The 19,088-nt window shown below is 39.7% G+C and overlaps 1 protein-coding gene across 1 annotated transcript in view; it reads left to right on the top strand.

The window, feature by feature from the left end:
• The window catches only part of PIEZO2 (piezo type mechanosensitive ion channel component 2), a 318,116-nt gene that overhangs the window by 191,810 nt on the left and 107,218 nt on the right, over window positions 1-19,088 (top strand). The window contains exon 7 of the mRNA XM_050891534.1: window positions 2,435-2,648. Within this exon, the coding sequence (XP_050747491.1) occupies window positions 2,435-2,648 (214 nt within the window). The remainder of the gene's footprint in view (window positions 1-2,434; window positions 2,649-19,088) is intronic.

The raw sequence follows: 19,088 nt of genomic DNA, 5'->3' as shown, positions 1-19,088 counted from the left end.
TTTGGTTCTGTCACTTCCAAGTGTAAAAAGGAACTGTATTCACGTAGCCTTTAAAAAAAAAAGGGAAAAATAGAAAAGATTAATAGGTCTGCCATGTAGTGTGTAAAAAGAGTGATAAGCAGAGTTCATGTTGGTTTTTGAAGTGGTTGGTAAAAGTAGCTGTTTTGGTATGATACAGCCAACCTTTTTGTAAGACATTTGATTTAGTACCGCATAATCAGCTACAGCCAGAATGGAAGTCTACAAAATCACTGTAGGTTGTAATTAATGAATTCAAAATTGGATCATGCAATTGTAAATTAGCATTTCTCTGCCTACTCACATGTTTGAATGGAGTCCTTACACATAAAGTATGAGTACAGTATAAGTATAGTAGATGAAGTATAAAACAACAGTACAAAAAATGTTTGATATTGAATGACAAGGACTGGTCAGGTGTGGCCCTTCTGGTAAGGCAGGCTCTTTCAGTAAGGTAAGATTATCTGACAGCCTTAGATGTAACCAAATGCAAAGTAATAAATCTAAAAACGGAAAAAAATAGATTATGTGGATCACCATGGTGCCTGACATCAGGGAAGAGAGATGCCATTAAAAAAAAAAAAAAAAGCCTGATGCCATTCTGAAGTTGCATGGGTGAACATCACTTAGAGAGGATGAAGCAGAAGGGTCATGCAGCAGTGGCAGGGGGCAATTTCTTCTGAGTGATGATGGGCAGCTTGTCTGCGGGACTCCAACACACGCCAAGAGCCGGGAGGTGTTCGGAGGAGAGTTACAAAAAGGACTTGAGGTCTGGGAAGCCTGTATTCCAGAGAGAGACCTCAAGCTTAATTAGTTAAATACTTCCTTACTTACTGTGCCAAGAAAAAAAAAGATGAATGGTGATTTGATTACAGCCTTAAAGTACTGACAAAGGTACAAAGTGCCTCCATTTTTTTAACAGACGTCTCATGTAGTATAAGTTATAATATGAGCCAATAGTTAAGTGGTAAACCGAGGCAATTTCAGACCAGAAATAAATTCTGTATTTTTCACAGCCAGAGTGATTTGCCATAATAAACAACTTATTTATGGATTCAGTGGATTCTCCTTGTCCTAAAGTGTTTAAATAAAGACAAAGTATCTCTTTGAAGGAAGGAAGGAAATAGTTACAGGCTTGAGGCAGAAATTGCTGGGTGAAGTTTTACAGCCCCCATCGTGAAGGCAGTCGGAATAGATGATCCCTGTGGTCCTGTCATGCTTTTAAATCTGTGAGCCTATGGAAACGCCAGCAAGTTATACACTGGAGCAGAGACAGAGCACCCTAGGTTAAAGACTTGGTCTAAAGTACGACGTGAAAGATGTGATGGTGAAGCTCAGGCAGAATGACTGTGGATAAGAGTCCTTACAGTGCCTGGACTCAGCCCAACCGGGGACCGACCCCCAGAGCGCAGCCCCCAGAAAACATGGCAAGCCGGCACCTGGCAAGGTGCAAGTCCTCCTGCCGGAGCCACTGGCCCAGCTGCAGGGCCAGTGGGTGTACCAGAGCCGTGGGCCACCAGGAGCCTGCAGGTCTGTCCTGAGGAAGGTGGCTCCTAGACATGCACTAGTAAAAAACTTAAATTGAGGGAGGCGTCCCTCTTAGCTTCGGTACTGTTACTTTAGAGACTCCACTGGACTGCTGTGCTGGATGTAAGCTCTCACGTCATTTTCTCATGGTTGCCACTCTTAGCCATATATGTCTTTCCTGCTTCCTCACTTATTTTTGTAGGCTACCCGCAGAGCATCGAGTCTCCTTCACCAGTTAGACATTTTCACAAGTTAAATACTCTGCTACATGTGCAAGAGCAGAAACAATATACATATGTAAGACAGCAGAGTCTTTGTCATATGTAAATTACAAGTTTCTAAGAGTTAAAAATTTAAAAAATCAAACATTTACTGAATATTCTCTAGATTTTATCTAGATCTCTTTTATTTTCAGTATATGCATCAGCAGGTTTTTTGGTTTTAATAACTCCAGATATCTCAAGATTTATATGAGAAGGCTTTTCACTGTTCGTTCATCATGCCATCTTAGCGTCTTGTACTTAAAATTCATTTTAAAGTCTAATACACCAGTGCTCTCAGGTGCTATTGGCTGACCTTGCAGCCACGTTTCTGATTTTCTCCATGCTGTGTGAAACATCTTTACAAAGAGAAGATTTCATCTCAGAGGAAGGTCTGGAGAGTGGTTGTGTACTAAGTGCTAAGGTATGGCATAAGTGAATTGAACAAAAAAAAGAAGATCCTTTTCTTCTACTCTCAAAGCTAATTGCAGTCTTAAGAGCTAATTGTAATAGTTAGCATAAACCCTAATTGGATTAAATTGTTTAATACACCTCTTGTCATACTTAAGGTTTAACAAATGCTGATATTTCCCAGACTTTTCCAACCCTCCATGTTTTTATTTTTACAGGTATGATGGTGCCATCTTTGACCTCAGCTGTGTATTTCTTCGTATTTTTGGGCCTGTGCACATGGTGGTCCTGTTGCCAAGCATTTGATCCGCTGATATTCAGCTGTCTGTGTGTATTAATGGCTATATTCAGTGCGGGGCACTTGATTGGACTTTATCTGTACCAGCTACAGTTCTTTCAGGAGGTTGTTCCACCAAAAGATTTCTATGCCAGGTGAGAGAAATTCCTTTCCTGTTTAATTGTGGGCACATGATGCAATGCTTTGTTATCCCATGTTGGTGCAAATGCTCTTCCACATAATGCTTTGACAAATTTCGTGCATAACTTCATGTTCAGGCTTGGAAGAGTCAAAGCATTTCAGACTGAACGGTTTTGAATGACAGAGTGGTGAAAGTCCCTCCTGGGCAGTTGTATGCAGAGAGCTGGGGCAGGTTAGGAGGGGAAGGTGATTTTGGTTTTGGTCAGAGTGGTCCTCAGATGTGAGTGCGAATGATTTGGCTAAAACAGGAGATGAAGGAAATAGGTGGCGGCATTGATGCAAGGGCAGTGTACACATGCACATTTTTGGTGGAGGAAAAGAAATGCTCTAAGGTCTAAAGTCATAGTGTCTTAACTGGGGCAAAATGCATGTGTGGTGCCATCCTTGTGTGCAGAGACTGAGGGTGCTGTGGTACTTCACATGCTGTGCATAATATTAGACTGTTAATATAAAAATTCTCTCTGGTCGTGCAGAACGTGCCGGTCTTATGTTCATACCAACAGGTACTCACTTAAGTCAAAAAGCAGCATTTCTAGTTACTGCTGCAGTAAATATTGATTGGATGTGATTTCAATGACCCTTTAATTTTTTACATACTGTAGTCTAAAATAAGATGAAGTAATGGATGTATTTTACTCATTACTACTTTTTTTTTCTGCTGGATTATGATTGCAAATTGTTTTTATGGTATATATTTTTAGTGCTGTAGTAATCCTTACATTAAACTAAATGTAAACCTTAACTTTATTTCTAGTAAGCCTATTGTTCCTTTTAAGTATTATAAGTTGAAAGTGAAAGGATATTAGGTGTACTGTGGAGAATCAATTAATGATTTATATCTCAATGCACTATTAAAAGCATTAAAAATGAGCTGCCTAGCTACAGTAGCTGTTACTTTAATACTTATTTTGACATTTTATTTAGTACAGGTTAATAGATGTGTGTTTTGTGATGTTGGAATTACTGACTTGAGGAGGTTGATTGGGAAGGCGTAACATTACCTGAAAAATCGGGAAAGATCTGCTTAGTTTAGGTTCTTTTGTGCCACCTAGAGGTCAATGTAGGAGAAGGGATGATTTCTAGTACCAAGTAGCTAAAATGCTCAACAACTTCCCGAAAGCCTTTATATTACTTTCTCCGTGTATTAAGAAAAGAAAGAAGACATGGCTTCAAAATTTTCAGCTATTCGGCTGTGAGGATATCATCTCACAATGTTTTATCACCAGACAGCAATAACATTTTCTCAAGGAGAGGAACTATATGTTTCATACCGTTTTTCTAGAATACGTGAAACTCTCTTCATATGCGTAATTTGTAAAAGTCACTTTTTTCTTTTTAATATTTTCTTACTAATTTTAAATTATTTTTTATTTACTTTTATTTTCAATTAATTTAATCTCAAGCTTATTTTCTGCATTTAATTATTTTTTTGTAAATAGCGTAATTCTACATTTTATGATAAAATTTCATTCAGTACAAATATGCCACTTTAATTCAGTCACTAATTTTTGAAATTAAAAACTCTGATTGCAAGGAAGTTGCCTCTGCCTCATTGTAGAAAGAAAAAGCACCTTCAGAGTTTGGATTAAAAAAAGTCCCAGTGTTGGACTTCGGAGTATGTACTGACTTTTTGTTAGCAGAAAATGATGTTATCTTCTTGCAGACTTTCTCTTCAACTGGTACTGTTGGGTACTCTGCCTTTTACACATGATATCATGTGAGGGACTGATGTTCTAAATTACATCATAGGAAATTATGTTTGAATATACAAAACACGGATGACAACTCAACAGAAGGTGCAGTAAATACAGCTTCCTTGTTTCTTTAATCACAGTTCTTTCTGTTGTGGATTTACTTTGATCTACTTTCAGGGAGTTCTGTTTGTAGAGCATCAAGACAGGTGTTATCAGTGCTTGGAAGTGCAAATCTGAGTGTGTGGAAAAGCCACTAATTTGATTTTTAATGATTGGAGTTGGACTGGTATATAAGCAGTGGCTAGAGGAGGAAAATGAGACACACATGTACTGGAATGGTGCAGAAAAAATATTTTAGCATTTTTCATCCTAGAAGAAATTTGATACCTTGCTATTTTATGTACCATCTTGGTTTGAAGCAGAGCTAAATATGCAGAGCTCCTATTAATACTAGTGGGTGGCTTGCATGAGTAAATTATATGCTGGGAAAAAAATCTGATTCCCCAAATTCTTCTCTGCTATTCTCACCCAGAATATGCTGTTTAATGTCTTTTTGCAAGAGAACAGCAGATCGTTCTCATACTTACTCAGTTGTATGAACTCTCCTTACTTAGTTGCAATAAACTCACTGTATGAAAAAAAAATAAAGCAGGTACATGTATTTGTGTGTGTTAGCTTTAGTGCTATTACAGACTGACCTTTATCCATATATGAAGGGGAGCTTAAACATAAAGAAGAAGGGCTTTTACTTCTGTCTCAAGTTTTGAGGGCTCGATCCCCAGGTTAAGCTCTCCTCAGATGCAAGGGCAGATGTGAAAACTACTCCTCTTGGGCTGCTGGTGGATATTATTTCTCTCTGCAGAGCATAAGAATGGTGTTTTAAAAAGCTGCTAACGTTGGTATTTCTGGGTTTGAGTTCTCAAGTTGACAAGAAACATACAAGTTGTTTCTGATCAATAAAAAAGGTGTTGTCTCTGAATAGTAATGCATTCAGCTTGCCACTGTATCGATTGATTTCAGGCTAAATGAAGTTAAACTATACCCAAACAAGCTGGAAAGTTCTCAAGTTAACAGTATCTTTCAGCTAAGATTTGCATCATCCTTGTGCTGCTCCTTCCTTTTAAGAACGCTTCAACTCAAAATTCAGCACTTGTGATTGTAAGAAGTGACTGAACAGTGTCACCAGAAGAAAGCAGTTTTCTTGGAAGGGATAGTCTGAAATCTGGTGAATTTATGTGTTTTGCCCGGAAACCTTACGGGATTCTGCAAGCAAAGTACTTCCCCCCAAAACAGGATATTGTGATAACATAGCCCTGTGTATTTGCCATAGTGCTATTAGCAAACATGAAGGCATTGATCTCCTACAAAGTTTCAGATCTACTGTTGTGGCTTTCTGTTTCTGCGATGTGCAGATAGCAGTGGCATAAACACAAACACACACTGAAATGCCATCCAGTGCGCACTAGGATCTGCAGATTGAAAAATGTATAGGGTACTGAAAAGTCTGAAGTATAGCTGATGTGTCAGGCGTAGGCACGGTAGTGGCAGAACTTGCATGAAGCTGCCTCTGCCACTAACAGCTTTTCTTCTCTAGACCAGCCCACAGTGGAGAAGTGAGCAGCAGTCATTCAAGGCAGTGCTCTAACCGCCTTGGAAAGCGTGGTCCTAAATGGCGCAGGAGGACCAGCGTAAATAAGGCTGAATCTACCCTTCAGTTAGGAGTTACCTAGTTGCATAAATTAACACTGGTTAATTACCAACTGATCTCTGTCAAATAAAATGTCCACACTCATTTATAACTTCATTTAAAATAGGTATCTTCTGTGTTGACTTGCTGCCGTATTGCAGAATTGGTGATTTACAGAGATGGGAAAACAATAGCAAGAAGTACCCATTCAAAGCAAAATTCGGAAAATATCATATTTCTGCCATAAAATTCTTTTCACCTGAGTTAACAAAAACAAGTCAATGAGCTAAAATGATTTTAGAAATTATGTACACAGTGCCACAGCCACAGTGCCTGAAAAAATATGCAATAATATGTTTGCCATTTTTTAGATTGCTGCCTCCTTTCTTCCTGATGTTGTTTATTTTGGCAAAAGGATGTAATTGGGGCAATGATAAGGCATTGCCAACATGAAGAAATAGGATCAGTGCAGCGGTATGAAGTTTATCCTGAGTCAGTAAAGTTATTCCTGTCCAAAACTGTGCTTATAAGCATATTCATTTAAAGATCCAGTAATCTGGTGTAAATGAAAACCTATGTGCTTTCTTAGAGTTTTAGGTCTGTATTGTATTGCTTGTAGTTTTCAGGCAAGTAATGTTCACAATAGTTTAAATACAAATAGTTTCATCTATGGGAAGGCATCACCCTTATAAAGTGAAGCAAACCTAGGAGTCCAGGGAGTGTCATCCACTTCACAGTGGTATGTTATTTCACATCTTCTTTAAGTGAAAAGGAATTTGGAATGACACAACTGATTGCTTTGTTGCAATCTGAGTGGGGAAGTCTAATCTAAGGATGTCTTTTCAACAGGAAATTTTCGTCTGAAACATGCCTATAAATCTCTTTAAGCAGGACTTTTTAAATAGGTTTTACAGTGATTAGTAATAAGCTTGCTTAAATGACTCTTATTTTTGGAGGGAGTGTTATATTTGTATTTGCTACAGATGGTACATTCAGAAGATCCAGTTTGTTTTCAGATCTATCTGAGATGAGTCCAGTTCAAAATCCTCCATTTGAACTTCCTTGAAAGCTTTGATCTAGATTCAGAATTTGTAGCCCAAATGCTCTGTTTATCCAGGGTAATAAATGAATAAATGCTTAAGCACAGTCTCAAAAATATTCTTGGAGTTGCCAGATCAGGGTGGGACATCCAGCTATAATTTTTTTTTTCTCAATTAGAGTCAAAGTGTGCTAATAAAATCTCAGCAGGAGAACAAATATTGCCAAAACAACAAGATGTAGCTGATCGATTACCTTGTTGGCAGTGTCTTGCCTCTCTCCAGGGCAAGGCACTGATCTGCTGCTGCTTTTGTAGCTCCACTGGAGCCAAGAGCTGGGCAACATGTTTCACCTGAGCTGCAGCCAGTTAGTCCTTGCTGCAGACCATCTTTGGCACCTGTCTCAAAGGTGGCTCACCTCTGAGAGGCAGAATATTCTTACCCCCGTATGAATTTCTGAGGCTTTTGGAGTTGTCTTGTAACCTGGTCATAAGCCAGTGTTTGACAAGATCGAGTATTTGAAGTTCATTTATGTATCCTATATTGAGCTGCCCTTTGGCTGCACCAGCTTTCATGCCTTCTGCCTGATTTTTTTAGCCACTTACCGCCTTGGTACTGCAGCACCTGCTGCCAGGGCAGAGACCCCTGGATACATGCCATGTAAAGACACTCCACTGCCCTTCTTCTGTTTCCATCATCCTCTATCAGCAAAAGCACACTTTGTAGTTGCAGAGCATGCTCCAAGCCCTGCCGGACTAGCCACCGCGTTTGTCACGATGACCAGATTAGGTTTGAGAGCCAGGATTTCTCTCTTGCAGAGGACGAGAAGTCAGCAAATTAACCTTATTCTTACGTAAGTTTTACAGCTGAGTTCATATTAGCTGTATAATGTACCACGTCTTAGGAGACTATTAATTCTACTTAGAAGGCTTTCGCCTATGTGCTTTCTTAGAAATTTATCTTCAGCTTCATTATCTTTTTTTAAATTATTTTGCAGAGGAAGTGAATTGGTCTGTTAACAGCTTAGAAATGCAAGTTCAGACTCCCGTTGACAAAAGACAGTAATCATCCTTGCTATTATCGTAATCTCTTTCTAAACTACGAGGTAGCCCAGGGCAGGTGGGCTCATCTGGGCTCCATTTCCCATGACAGGTTGGACGAGACAATCTTTTGAGGACCCTTCTAACCTAGGCTGTTCTATGATTCTGTCATTCTAAGTGCTCTTCTGAATTGCATGATTCTGCAAAAGATGTTTTGTCCCAGGATTTTGTGCACCATACAAAGTGAATTTCTCAGTATTATGCTAGCAAATGTTTCTGTACTACACAGTAAACAGTCCATTTGCTGTCAGCTGAACCATCAGAGTGTGGTCTTCATTTTTTATTAACTACCTAATAATGTATATCTGGTGTCCAAAAAGATTCACACCTATAGCTGTGACTGGTGAGCAGACAGTTACCAGAATTCATGACATCATGACAGAAGAGTTGAAAATATAGGTGAACCAAGGAATACTGGAAAATTCGTAGTAAATCTTCTAACCTTCTCCATTACATTTGTTTCTCATTCCTAAGAGGAAGGTCTACTGGTTCTTAACAAATGTTGCATATTCTTTAGTTCCCTTTTAGTGTCTTACTTCACTGGAACAAGCTGGTGTGGTTTATATCAGAAACTGCTCAACATGACTGACAAAGAAAGAGTCCTATTTAGTGAACCCTGCTCAGAATTTCATTACAAATTGAACTTTTTACAAGACTGAAAAAGATTAACGTAATTTTTGACACTTTTGAGTTTTGCACTTTTAACCATTCTGACAGCACTGTCTGGAATATCCAAATGCAATAGGAGAACCAGTGGTGGAGTTCCCAGTCAGTTGTAGCAAGAAGGCCTTGAAGACGTTGGAAAACTACTCACTGTTGTGAGATTTCCAGCTTAGTGTCTGCCACACGGGCATTCGGAGGTGGCAAAATGAATTCACCTCTTTCAACGCTTATTCAGAGGGATTCCTTGGAGATTCACTCATCAGTGGGCATGTAATAAATGTCCATGCTGCGCTCACTTTATAGGAGAGTTGTACTCAACATTGATTTAAAATGGTTAGCTCAGGTTTTGGTGGAAGTCCAGTGGTGACAACAGGGACGTCAGTGCAAACTTACCCAGCTTTACTAGGGAGAATTTGTAGCCCTTGCTGGTCTTTACAAGGTTATTAATATTCATCTCTTTTTGCTACATACTGCAGTTCTTTAAAATCAGCAAATTCTTGTTTGTGCCAGGATTTACAGCAAGTTTGAAACTTTCTGAAAAAAGCAACAGATGAACTAGTAAGTAAACTGCAGCAATTTCTCTGGCAGAGCAGCCCTTCCCAGCCTCCCTGGCAGTCTGCACGGTGGTGGCTCTCCATCCCCACGGCAGAGCTGTTGGCGTTCATCGTGACTGCCGCCCTGCGCTAAGTGCCAAATTTAGCCTTGGCAGAAGCAGGCACAACTTTATTCGTGTTACTGGTGTTGCACCGCAGGTGATTGACATCCCTCTGTCTTCCCCTGGACCTGAAAGGGATGTAAACCGAGAGACACGCTAAGACCTTTTAAAAACGAGAGGTTTCTGCACGTGGGAAGGACCAGTTTCCGAGCCGTGTTGTGCTGCAGCAGCGAGCCTGCGACCGGTGAGCTCTCTGGCAGCCCGGCGGGGCTGGCCCTGGCCACAGGTGGTTCTCGTTAGTGGGGAGAGGGGAGCCTTGGCGCTCCCAGCGACGTGGATGCCGTATCCGGAAACTGAGCGTATGCTGCAAACATAAAAATCGGTCACCATCGCATGACATAATGTTGGCGAATTGCCGCTTCCTTGCTGTCTCCTGCCCCCAAACAGCCATGTGTTACCGTAAGAACAGCCGAAGGTGCCTCTTTCTTGGGATGCGTTGAAATGTCCGGATGAGAGGGACGGAGGGAAATGACAAAGATTTTACAAGTGCTGATGTATCCTGATAAACTTCCTGCTGATTCTAGTTTGAAATGGATGTGCAGTTGCTCTCGTAACAGAGCCTTCCCACTTTTGCATCCGCTAACCCATCTGACTGGCATGGGACCGGCACACCTCTCCACTAACAGAAGCTCTGCTCATGGGCAGGGAGAGCTGGATCGCTCCACTCCCCCATACACACCGTGCGTCTGCTTATGTGTATCTGATTCCCACACTGACACTTGAGTACAGACTCCCTGCCCGTCAACAGGCTGTCCTGTGTGGACATGCAGAGGACGACTGTGAAGAAGTGACGCTTTCATTTTCTTTTCGTATTGTTTAAAGAACACAGATCTGCATGCTGTGATCATTGAGCAAGTGCCTGAAAACAAGGACAGAAAAGGGACAGACAGACATCAACCCCTCTCCTCCTACCAGATTTGGATCGCTATTGCTTTGTGGTATTAGGAGACATGGATTATAATTAGCAAACTTCTCTTGGCATTACAAGCTTGTCTTTGCTGTTTTCCTGAGGTCTGCTCACCAGCGTTTGTTTTCATACTCTGGCATGCCCAGAAATTGTGATGATAAATATTTAGCACTTACGTAGCTCTTTTTGTTTTCAGCTCAATGTATCAACATTGACAAATGAATCATCCCACATTCCTTGGAGGTAGTACAAAAGGCAGCCCTGACTAACCTCAGTCGAGCACACACCAGGGAGTTAGTCCTTGTCTGTGCAAGAGGCAGTCTACATCAGTTTCTCTAAACACTCATGAGTGGATGTGCTTAATCTCTTGTTCATGTTCATTTAGCTGAAGTTGGGAATTTACTGATAAAAACTGAGCTGATCAGGTACAGTTTATAACCAATTTAAAATCAGCTATGTTATACAGGTTTGGTTGTGAAATTAGGCATTTCCCCCACATTTCCCAAGCCTTATTGTTCATTATCCCATTATCTTCTTTCCCATATCTTGCTATTTTATTTTCTTTTTCTGTTTAAAAACAAATGGGAATCATAGCTTGCATTTCTGCCTTAGTGCATTCTCTGCTAAGAAAGAGTATCTTCCTTGCTCATATTTTCTACTGCAGAATCTCTTAATTTAGGTATCAGTCACTCTTGCTTTTTTTTCAATCTGTTTCACTGCCAGCTGAGTAAGTGGAAAATCTCTTTATCCTCTGCATGCATCACTGAACCTAGCAGACTGTCCCAATGTGACTGAAAAGTATCATCATTCCCTTTCAGAGGTGGAAAAATTCCCTAACAGAAAAGTTAGATGAATTGCATAACGCCCCCAGATAGCCAGAGCTTGGAATAAAACCCAAAGTTTTTGGCTGCAGTCTGTGTCCTTAGGTTCCTAGATCACAGACCAAGTTACCTCAAAGTTAAAATGAGTATGAAGCTACACTTTAAAACAATTTCTGTTCTTCTGCATATGTTATTCTAAGACATAACAGTAAATCTCTTAAGCTAGCAGGCAGTTGCATGGTTAGTTGTTGTACTGGGTCGCTTGCACGTTCTGGTCAGGTAGCACCACTCCGCTAAATGCTGATACTCACTGGGGTTATTTGAGCATGGTCTCCTTTTCCTAAATGATTTCTGCTGAAGCTTTACGCTCAATGGCCTAGCTGCGTAAATGCAGCCGTCCTTCTCCCAGCACCTGAGCTTAGGACAACAAGGCCATCTGTGGGCTGCACTACCTGTTTGAGTTTTGGGAGCAGGCTGTCCTCCCTTCACATCCCCTGCTCTGCCTGTGTGAGACTTTCTGAGGTGGGACTGTTGGCTCCTTTCCTTTCAGCAGCTCTGCCAACTCACTTTGAAAAACCAATAACCTCAGTTACTAATTGGCGCAAAAAGACGTCGTTAAGCCATGCCTCCTGCTGTGTGCTGAGCTGTCCGAGCTTCACCCTCTGGCAAGGGGAAGCCTTTGTGCCCATGGATGGTTCTGAACATGCCTTTGGTTTTCCCTCTCCCGCTTTCCACATGGCTCCTTAGAAACCTGGACCTGTTTTCTCATTACTTTCATCTCTGAGTACAAAATGCAACTAAGCATTAAAAATTTTTAATTTTGTTGGCACAATTTGGGTGGCGTCCTTCCCCAGGAGGTGATGTTCAGTATGAGCTGCTTTTCATTCCCCTGTATGGTCGCAGGGAACGTGCATGTACATGAGGAAGGGGAGTGGGTGGCAAACCACTGCATCTGGTGCCAACCAGCCTCCTCCGCTGGAGTGGCTTTTCTTTCTCCATCCTCTCATCCCAGCAGCACTGCCTCAGCTCCTGCAGCCTCCGTGCTCCCTGAGGTACCTCTGGTTTGTAGCTGAAACTGTTTGAAAAAAACCCAACCTGCTGCATTTACAGTAGTTTTATTTTAATGACAGAACAAACAACTATCTACCTACCTCTCTACCTAACACGTGAGCCAGGCTGCTGCTGTCAAAGCAGTGACACTGCTGTTCCTGGTGAGGAAGGATCGTGTTGAAGGAGGCACTCTAGCTAAGGTATCAGGCAGGGGCCCTAAAGCAGTTTCTTCTGCACCTTTATCCCCATTTCACCTTTTTCTTGTCATCCTATCTGGTGATCCTCCCTCTGCCAGATGCTCAGCTGTCTGATTGGGATGAAAAGATACTGGAGTTGCTGCTTCAGCATGTTTCTTCATCAGATGATCACCTCTGGAAGTCCCAGCAAAGGTCCCCAAAGGCTACAGCAACATCACTGCTTTTCTAGCTCACTGATGTGCTGAAAAGAGCAACATCAATATCAATGCTCATAGAAACTCAGAGCACAGCTGAGCTGTGTCACGGGTAATGAAACCGTTTGGGGATCCAGAGAGGAAACCCACTGACAGGATAAATCTTCTTCATGTGAGGCTTTTGAAGATGGGTTTTGTCTCAGTAAACAAGGGATTAATAGACCCACATCTACTATTAGTGATAATGGTGGGGAATTATTGCCTCTAAGGCAATGAAAGCATACTACGAGCTTTTGGAATAGAAAGTCAGTGCAAAGCTCGATTATTGGATGAAATGTGGTATATAGCTCACAAATCTTTATGTACAGACTTAAATTGCCCTCAGGGCAGCTGCTTTATTTCAGATATATGAAGTATTTGAATGTCTGAAATTTGGTCATTTTTAATGGATGTCCAGTCCTTAACAGCTTCCAGTCACATAGTCTCAGAGAAAATTCCATTATCTGGTTACTTTAAAAAAACAGGTTATAGAGCAGATACTATTTAACATCCTGTTTTAAAGTTGTTAATTCACTTGAGAGCAAAGTGATTTTATTGTGGCTGCTTATACGGTCATTTTATTCTCCCTGAATTAAGATTTGTGTTGTATTTACAGTTTTTGCAAGCTTTTATATAATTCACAGCCCTTAAAGCTATCCTTTCTCCTCTACAGCTTCCCAGATTAATGGCTCATAATTTCTCTCTGTCCTCATTATATGGATGATATTAGCACACAAGTTTTAAATTACTTCTTTTTTCATGAGGTTTCTCATGCAATAGATGTGCATTAGAAATTAGTTTTCCTTTAAAAGAAAAGTCACCGATGTTCAGAAGAGGGTGGGAGATATACCAGGGCTGGTTTTGTCATTGCCAGAAAAGCTTTGATCCAATAGAAGCTATGGAAACCAAGACTTGGTAGAAAAAAAAGTACATAGACATCTGCTAAAGAGCTATAGAAATATGATGACATTAAAACAAAAGTTAGAATGATCTACTTACCCACCAAGCCTGTATTCACTGTGTGTATGCCTGTATTATAGCGTTGTGATAGCAACACTCTGAAGGAAAACACTTCCAGTATTAGTCTACGTTTGCAGCTATTTCCAAAAAAGTTATTAACTGTTAAGCTGAAATTTATCATAATACTTCTCAACCCAAACAATCAAATTTTTGTGTTATTGTTAATATGGCACGGTTCCACTTAGCCAGTTCTGAATTATCCAAGTCTGAACCAAAGCAGGGTCTAGGGCTTTTAAGCGCTAAAAATACTTGCAATGCTTTTTAAAGCTTGTATCACTCTGAAATGGATAAATTTAATAACTTTAGTCCAGCTGCAGACTGAGGTTTGTGTCTGCAGTATCTCCCTACACAGTTGTCCTGCTGAGCTGAGGAGAAGGCATGAAGGATCAGCTCCTTCTCTGCGGAATCTTATAAATAACATGATTTGGAAAGACAAATGCCCATTTTCCCATTCATTCTTTTTTTCCCTTAAAAAGCCATGTGAAACCAAATGCCTCCTGCTCATCTTAACCCTAATTTTTTGGGACGCTTAATGCATTTCAGCCAACTTTCCCACCTCTTTCCTCCCTGTGTTCTGCTATTTCTGTAAAAATGTTGTGTCAGTTCAGTGTAGCCTGGAGCATTAGCCCCAGTGTGGTCTGAATTCCCAGCCTATAGCCTAGAGAGTAACAACCTTCTGGAAGGCAAGGATGGGCTTGGAGGTACCACAGGACTGGTTGAGTCCTTTCCAACGGCATGTATTTCTTTGGGCATATAGCCAAATGATGTACTGGGGGAGTGGGGTGGCTCACAGGATTCCCTTGGAAGAGATTTTGCAGATATAATTTTTTGGATTATAACTTTCGTGTAGCTCTGCCATCCAAGTACAGAAAACTCGACAGGATGACTTGTGTGAACAGGGGACTCCTGAGTTTTAAGGGGGCTGCGTAGGAATGGTATTTTCTGTATGCTAATTTATTTTTTAATTCCTTCTACTCCTTCCCCCCTCTTCTCCCCTAGACGTTTTCAAATTTGACAAGAGTATGTACCTCCTTTAAGTCAATGTTTGAAAAAAAGGCTCATTCTGCAAGCAATGCTTAGAATTTGGGACATAGCCCTTTCAGTATTTTAAGTACTCTTCTTCATGAATCTCACTCTTCAGGGCTTGGCCTGTGAAACATGAAGTTTTGCCTTTTCTCCCTGTATGTCAGCCCTCTTTCCGCCAGAAAAAGAAGATTTCTGCCACAGCCACCACCACCTCACCACCACCCCCCTCCCCAAAAAGGCTGATTTTTTTCCCCCATTTCTGGGGATTTACTGTTGTTGAATTTCTCTCTGTTGTTTCTTTTTCTACTCTCTCCTCTCCCCTACTCTCCTCCTCTTCTTTTCTTCTTCCCTTTTCTTCTCTTGTTTGGCCACTTTTAGCATCTCCATTTTAGGGCTCAGCTATTCAAATGTCAGTCAATCTTGATATTCCATTCTCCTACGCCAGACTTGCAGGCACCACTCGCCTCTCCTTCCATGTGAGGAGACTCAAAGAAATATGCAAAAGATATCCAGATGAAATAAAATTCAGACAGTTCATAAAATCCAACACAAGTTCAGAAGTTCTAGAAAGATGGAGTCCCCAAATCCAGCCCAGCCCAGCGGAAGTCTCTGATGCCATTGCTGTGAATAACCATCCAATATGTACTGGCCCCAGCAAAAAATTCCTGTAATCATAAATACTGAATCAGGAAATGCAGCTCCTGAAGTGGCTTGATGCAGGCATTTTCTTCAAACTGTAATCTTCTTGCAAGCTCAAAGATGCAGGAAAATGACTCCTGCTCTGTTGTGTAGTGAAAAGTAGTATGTAAAGTAGTACACAGAGTTGTAGGAAGATGCAGCAACTGGAAATCTCATCTAGACAAAACTGTTGTAGAAACTGAATACGGGAGAAAATAATAAGGCAGTAGAAGATTTGCTATCAATTGAAATCAAGATTGGATGCCTTTCTAAACTATAAACTGTAATTCAACCACAAGTTATTTGTTCAATACAAGAATTATTGCGTGTCCTACATTGTGCAGGAAGTCAGAATTATTACTTCCCTTCCTGGCCTTGGAAATTATGAGGCAAATCCTGGTTTGAAATCAACTCCTAAAACATCAGTACACGCAGGATCTGAACTGACAAATACATTTTTACAAAGAAAAATGTTCCAGATCATTTTTACTGGAGGCAAAATTCACAGACCTAACAGATCTGTAACTACTGTGTTTGATAATTCTGTATATGAGACATGTATTTAATTTTTTTGTTTATGTAACCATTTTTGTTCATATTTAATACCATGACTAATTACTAACACTGATGTTTATACTATATTAATGTAATAATTAAATAATGCGTGCTGCAGAAGTTTTAGCAATGTACATAATGCAGTAATAAAACATGTGGTACTTCAGCAGCTCCTTAGGTCAAATATCTGTGGGTACAAAAGGAATTTGTTTTTCTGTTTTCAATTAAAATTGAAATTGCTCTTCTGAATTTTAATGCTGGACTAATATAAGAAGTGGGGTTTTTTTTATGGTCACAGCTTACAGCTTTGTCAGAGAGTCACAAAAGATGAAAGTGCATCTGCCAGAAGGATGATTCACAGATTCAGTAGGAAGCTTTGCTGGGAAAACAAGCTTATAGACTAGGAACTGGACAAAAAGATATCACCTTTATTTTAAGAACTGTTTTTCACTGTTATTTCAAAGCATTCCTCAGTCAGACATTCAAGTTCCTCTTGGCCCTTTATAATTTCTAAAATTTTCCAAATGATTTCTGCTATACTTTTTAATGAAATGCATTTTTCAGAATACTGATAAGGACTTTGAAAAACACAATTTTTGCTTCTTTGCAAGAATAGAAAGATTAATCTATTACATCTTGTAAACCTCCAGTTGTTTTTGACATTACATGCAGTCTTTTGAAAAGCAAAGTATTTCCATTAGTAAATGGTCTCTCAGTATTCGTTTTATTTATCTTCTGTATCCAGGCATGCCTATACTTGTCTTGTTTGGTATCTGGTTTCCCCCACTTAGGACTCGTTCTGACTTTACTGATGGTATACATATCTGTTGGCTAAGATGAAGTCACACTAAGATCAGAGTTGAGCCCAAATGTAGCTGATCATGATCAATACTGAATGTAAAGACACCTTTGTGGAATGAAGTATGCAGAACTGAATAATGGCCTAATATATGTTGCTTACTGTAAATGCTTATACATTTTATGGCAGTCATTCCTGTGCATTTAAAAGCTTTGAATAAGAGAAGATGACTCTATGTCTCTGAAAAATGTTCCGCACCAGCAGTTCTCATTGAAGACAATGATGAAGCATAAATATTGAATGAGTAGCAACTTGTAGCCTTATTGGAGGCCAGAACAGACAGAATGAGCATTCCCAAGACATCAGTGTATTTTGAATTTGATAGACAGGGAACGTTGTGTTGAGTACCTTTGGGACTAACAAGTCTCAAAAACGAAGGAGAATTCAGAAATGAGGAGCAGTTCCTCTAGATTCATGATTTATGAGACAAAGTGAAATGGGTTAAATAAATACATTACTGGTCAGGTGGCAACTAAGAGGGAAGAGATGCATTGTAACTTATGTATATTTGGTGAATGCAGGACCAGAAGGGAGCAGAATTAAGTCCAATAGTATAATGTATGGATAATTTGAAGCAAGCAAATGAAACTAAGAGTATGAGAATTTAACTGAAACATAATAAAATTTCCTAACTGGTAGGATTATGTGGAATGTTTTTTTTCAGTGGAGATAAAAGTAAAACATAAGTTTTTCAGACTTTATAGTTATACTATATTTTAAAACATACTATAGGAATGTAGTATGCGATATGAAGATCATGTCTGCCTGGCAGAAGGGTCCAAGGACCTCCAGGAACTTTGCCGCATTTCTCTAGGAAATACTTATCACTCACTGTCAATGGAAAGACTTCTTAGTTCAGTAAGAATTGGATTTCACTCTGATTCTGATATGTTTATGAAACAGAAATAGGGTGATTCATACTGTGCTTACATAGAAAAGCTTAAAATGAACCAAAGATGGAGAGGTGTGTTGTGAAACAGAGGTGGAAGATGAAACTAATAGGAACTCAACAACCCTGATCATTGATGGGCAAAAATTACAAGTCAGTTGGCAGAGAGGAAAGCAGACAAAACAAGATGTTCCCCTATGCTGATAGAAATATGAACAGAATACAATCCAGCGTGAATTTCAGTCAGATGGAGCCAAACCATAACACCAGCCCTGAATGTGCTTGGATGCTACGGAAGTTTGAATCTGGGTCAACTCCAAACACAGCTCTGTCAGCTCCTTTAAGTTACAACAATTTATTTTGTATGCAGGAGCTTTTTTTTTTTTCTTTCCAACCTTGGATCCACCCAAAAGCTCTGAGAAGTCTTAAAGTTTATAGCCTTTGGCTTGTGTTGACAATCAGAATGAGAAGTGAGTGCTGATAAATTGTTTAATAAAATGCTATAGAGCTCTAGTTCTGGCAGTTAATGGTATTATACCCATGCCACAAACCCCCAGTGAATGAACAGGTATAACCTCTCCTTTTTTATATTCTTTTCACTTTGCAGCATCCAAAGGCAGCACATCTCTGTTGAATATCATCCTTATTCTTTGTATTCTTTCACCCTTTCATGTTGGATCTTACTAGGTAAAGGAAGAAGTAATCTTTTAGACATTTACTATTTATGATTAAATCCCCCAGCAGAAAAACTTTTTTATTAATGTATTTGTTTTACTCTTTCAGAGTAACAATAGTTTGGGATTTTTTGTTCTGTCAAGAACTAGTTCTCCTTAAATATCTCTTAGAATCAAATCTATTTCTTGTAAAAATTGAAAACTCTCATACACATTGTGGAAGAAAAAGCTTTGTCAATAGAACAAAACTGTTTATAGTGAATACTGACATGTGCTGGTAACTCTATGCCCTAGCTTTGGAACTCTGCAAAATATTTTACAGTAAAAGAATCAGATTAATTACAATTTCCTACTAGTTTTGTTTCAGCATCTAACACATCTACAAAGCATCTAACATCTTGTCTTAAATTTAAAATGTTGGGGATTTTTTTTTCTGTTCTTAAGTGTTTTTTCCAATATAGGTTTCTTGATAGAAATATTGTGAGATCCCAGTTTTTCCAGAAATAGTCAAATATCTCATGTCATTGATATTAATACTGCAACTACCTTAATACTAACTCTGGAATTAATTTTTCTTCTTTTTTTTCCT

This window comes from Gymnogyps californianus, chromosome 2 (genome assembly GCF_018139145.2).
Source record: "Gymnogyps californianus isolate 813 chromosome 2, ASM1813914v2, whole genome shotgun sequence".
Classification (NCBI taxonomy): domain Eukaryota; kingdom Metazoa; phylum Chordata; class Aves; order Accipitriformes; family Cathartidae; genus Gymnogyps; species Gymnogyps californianus.
Note: the sequence above shows the minus strand (reverse complement) of the source record. Positions and strands in the feature narration are given on the sequence as shown.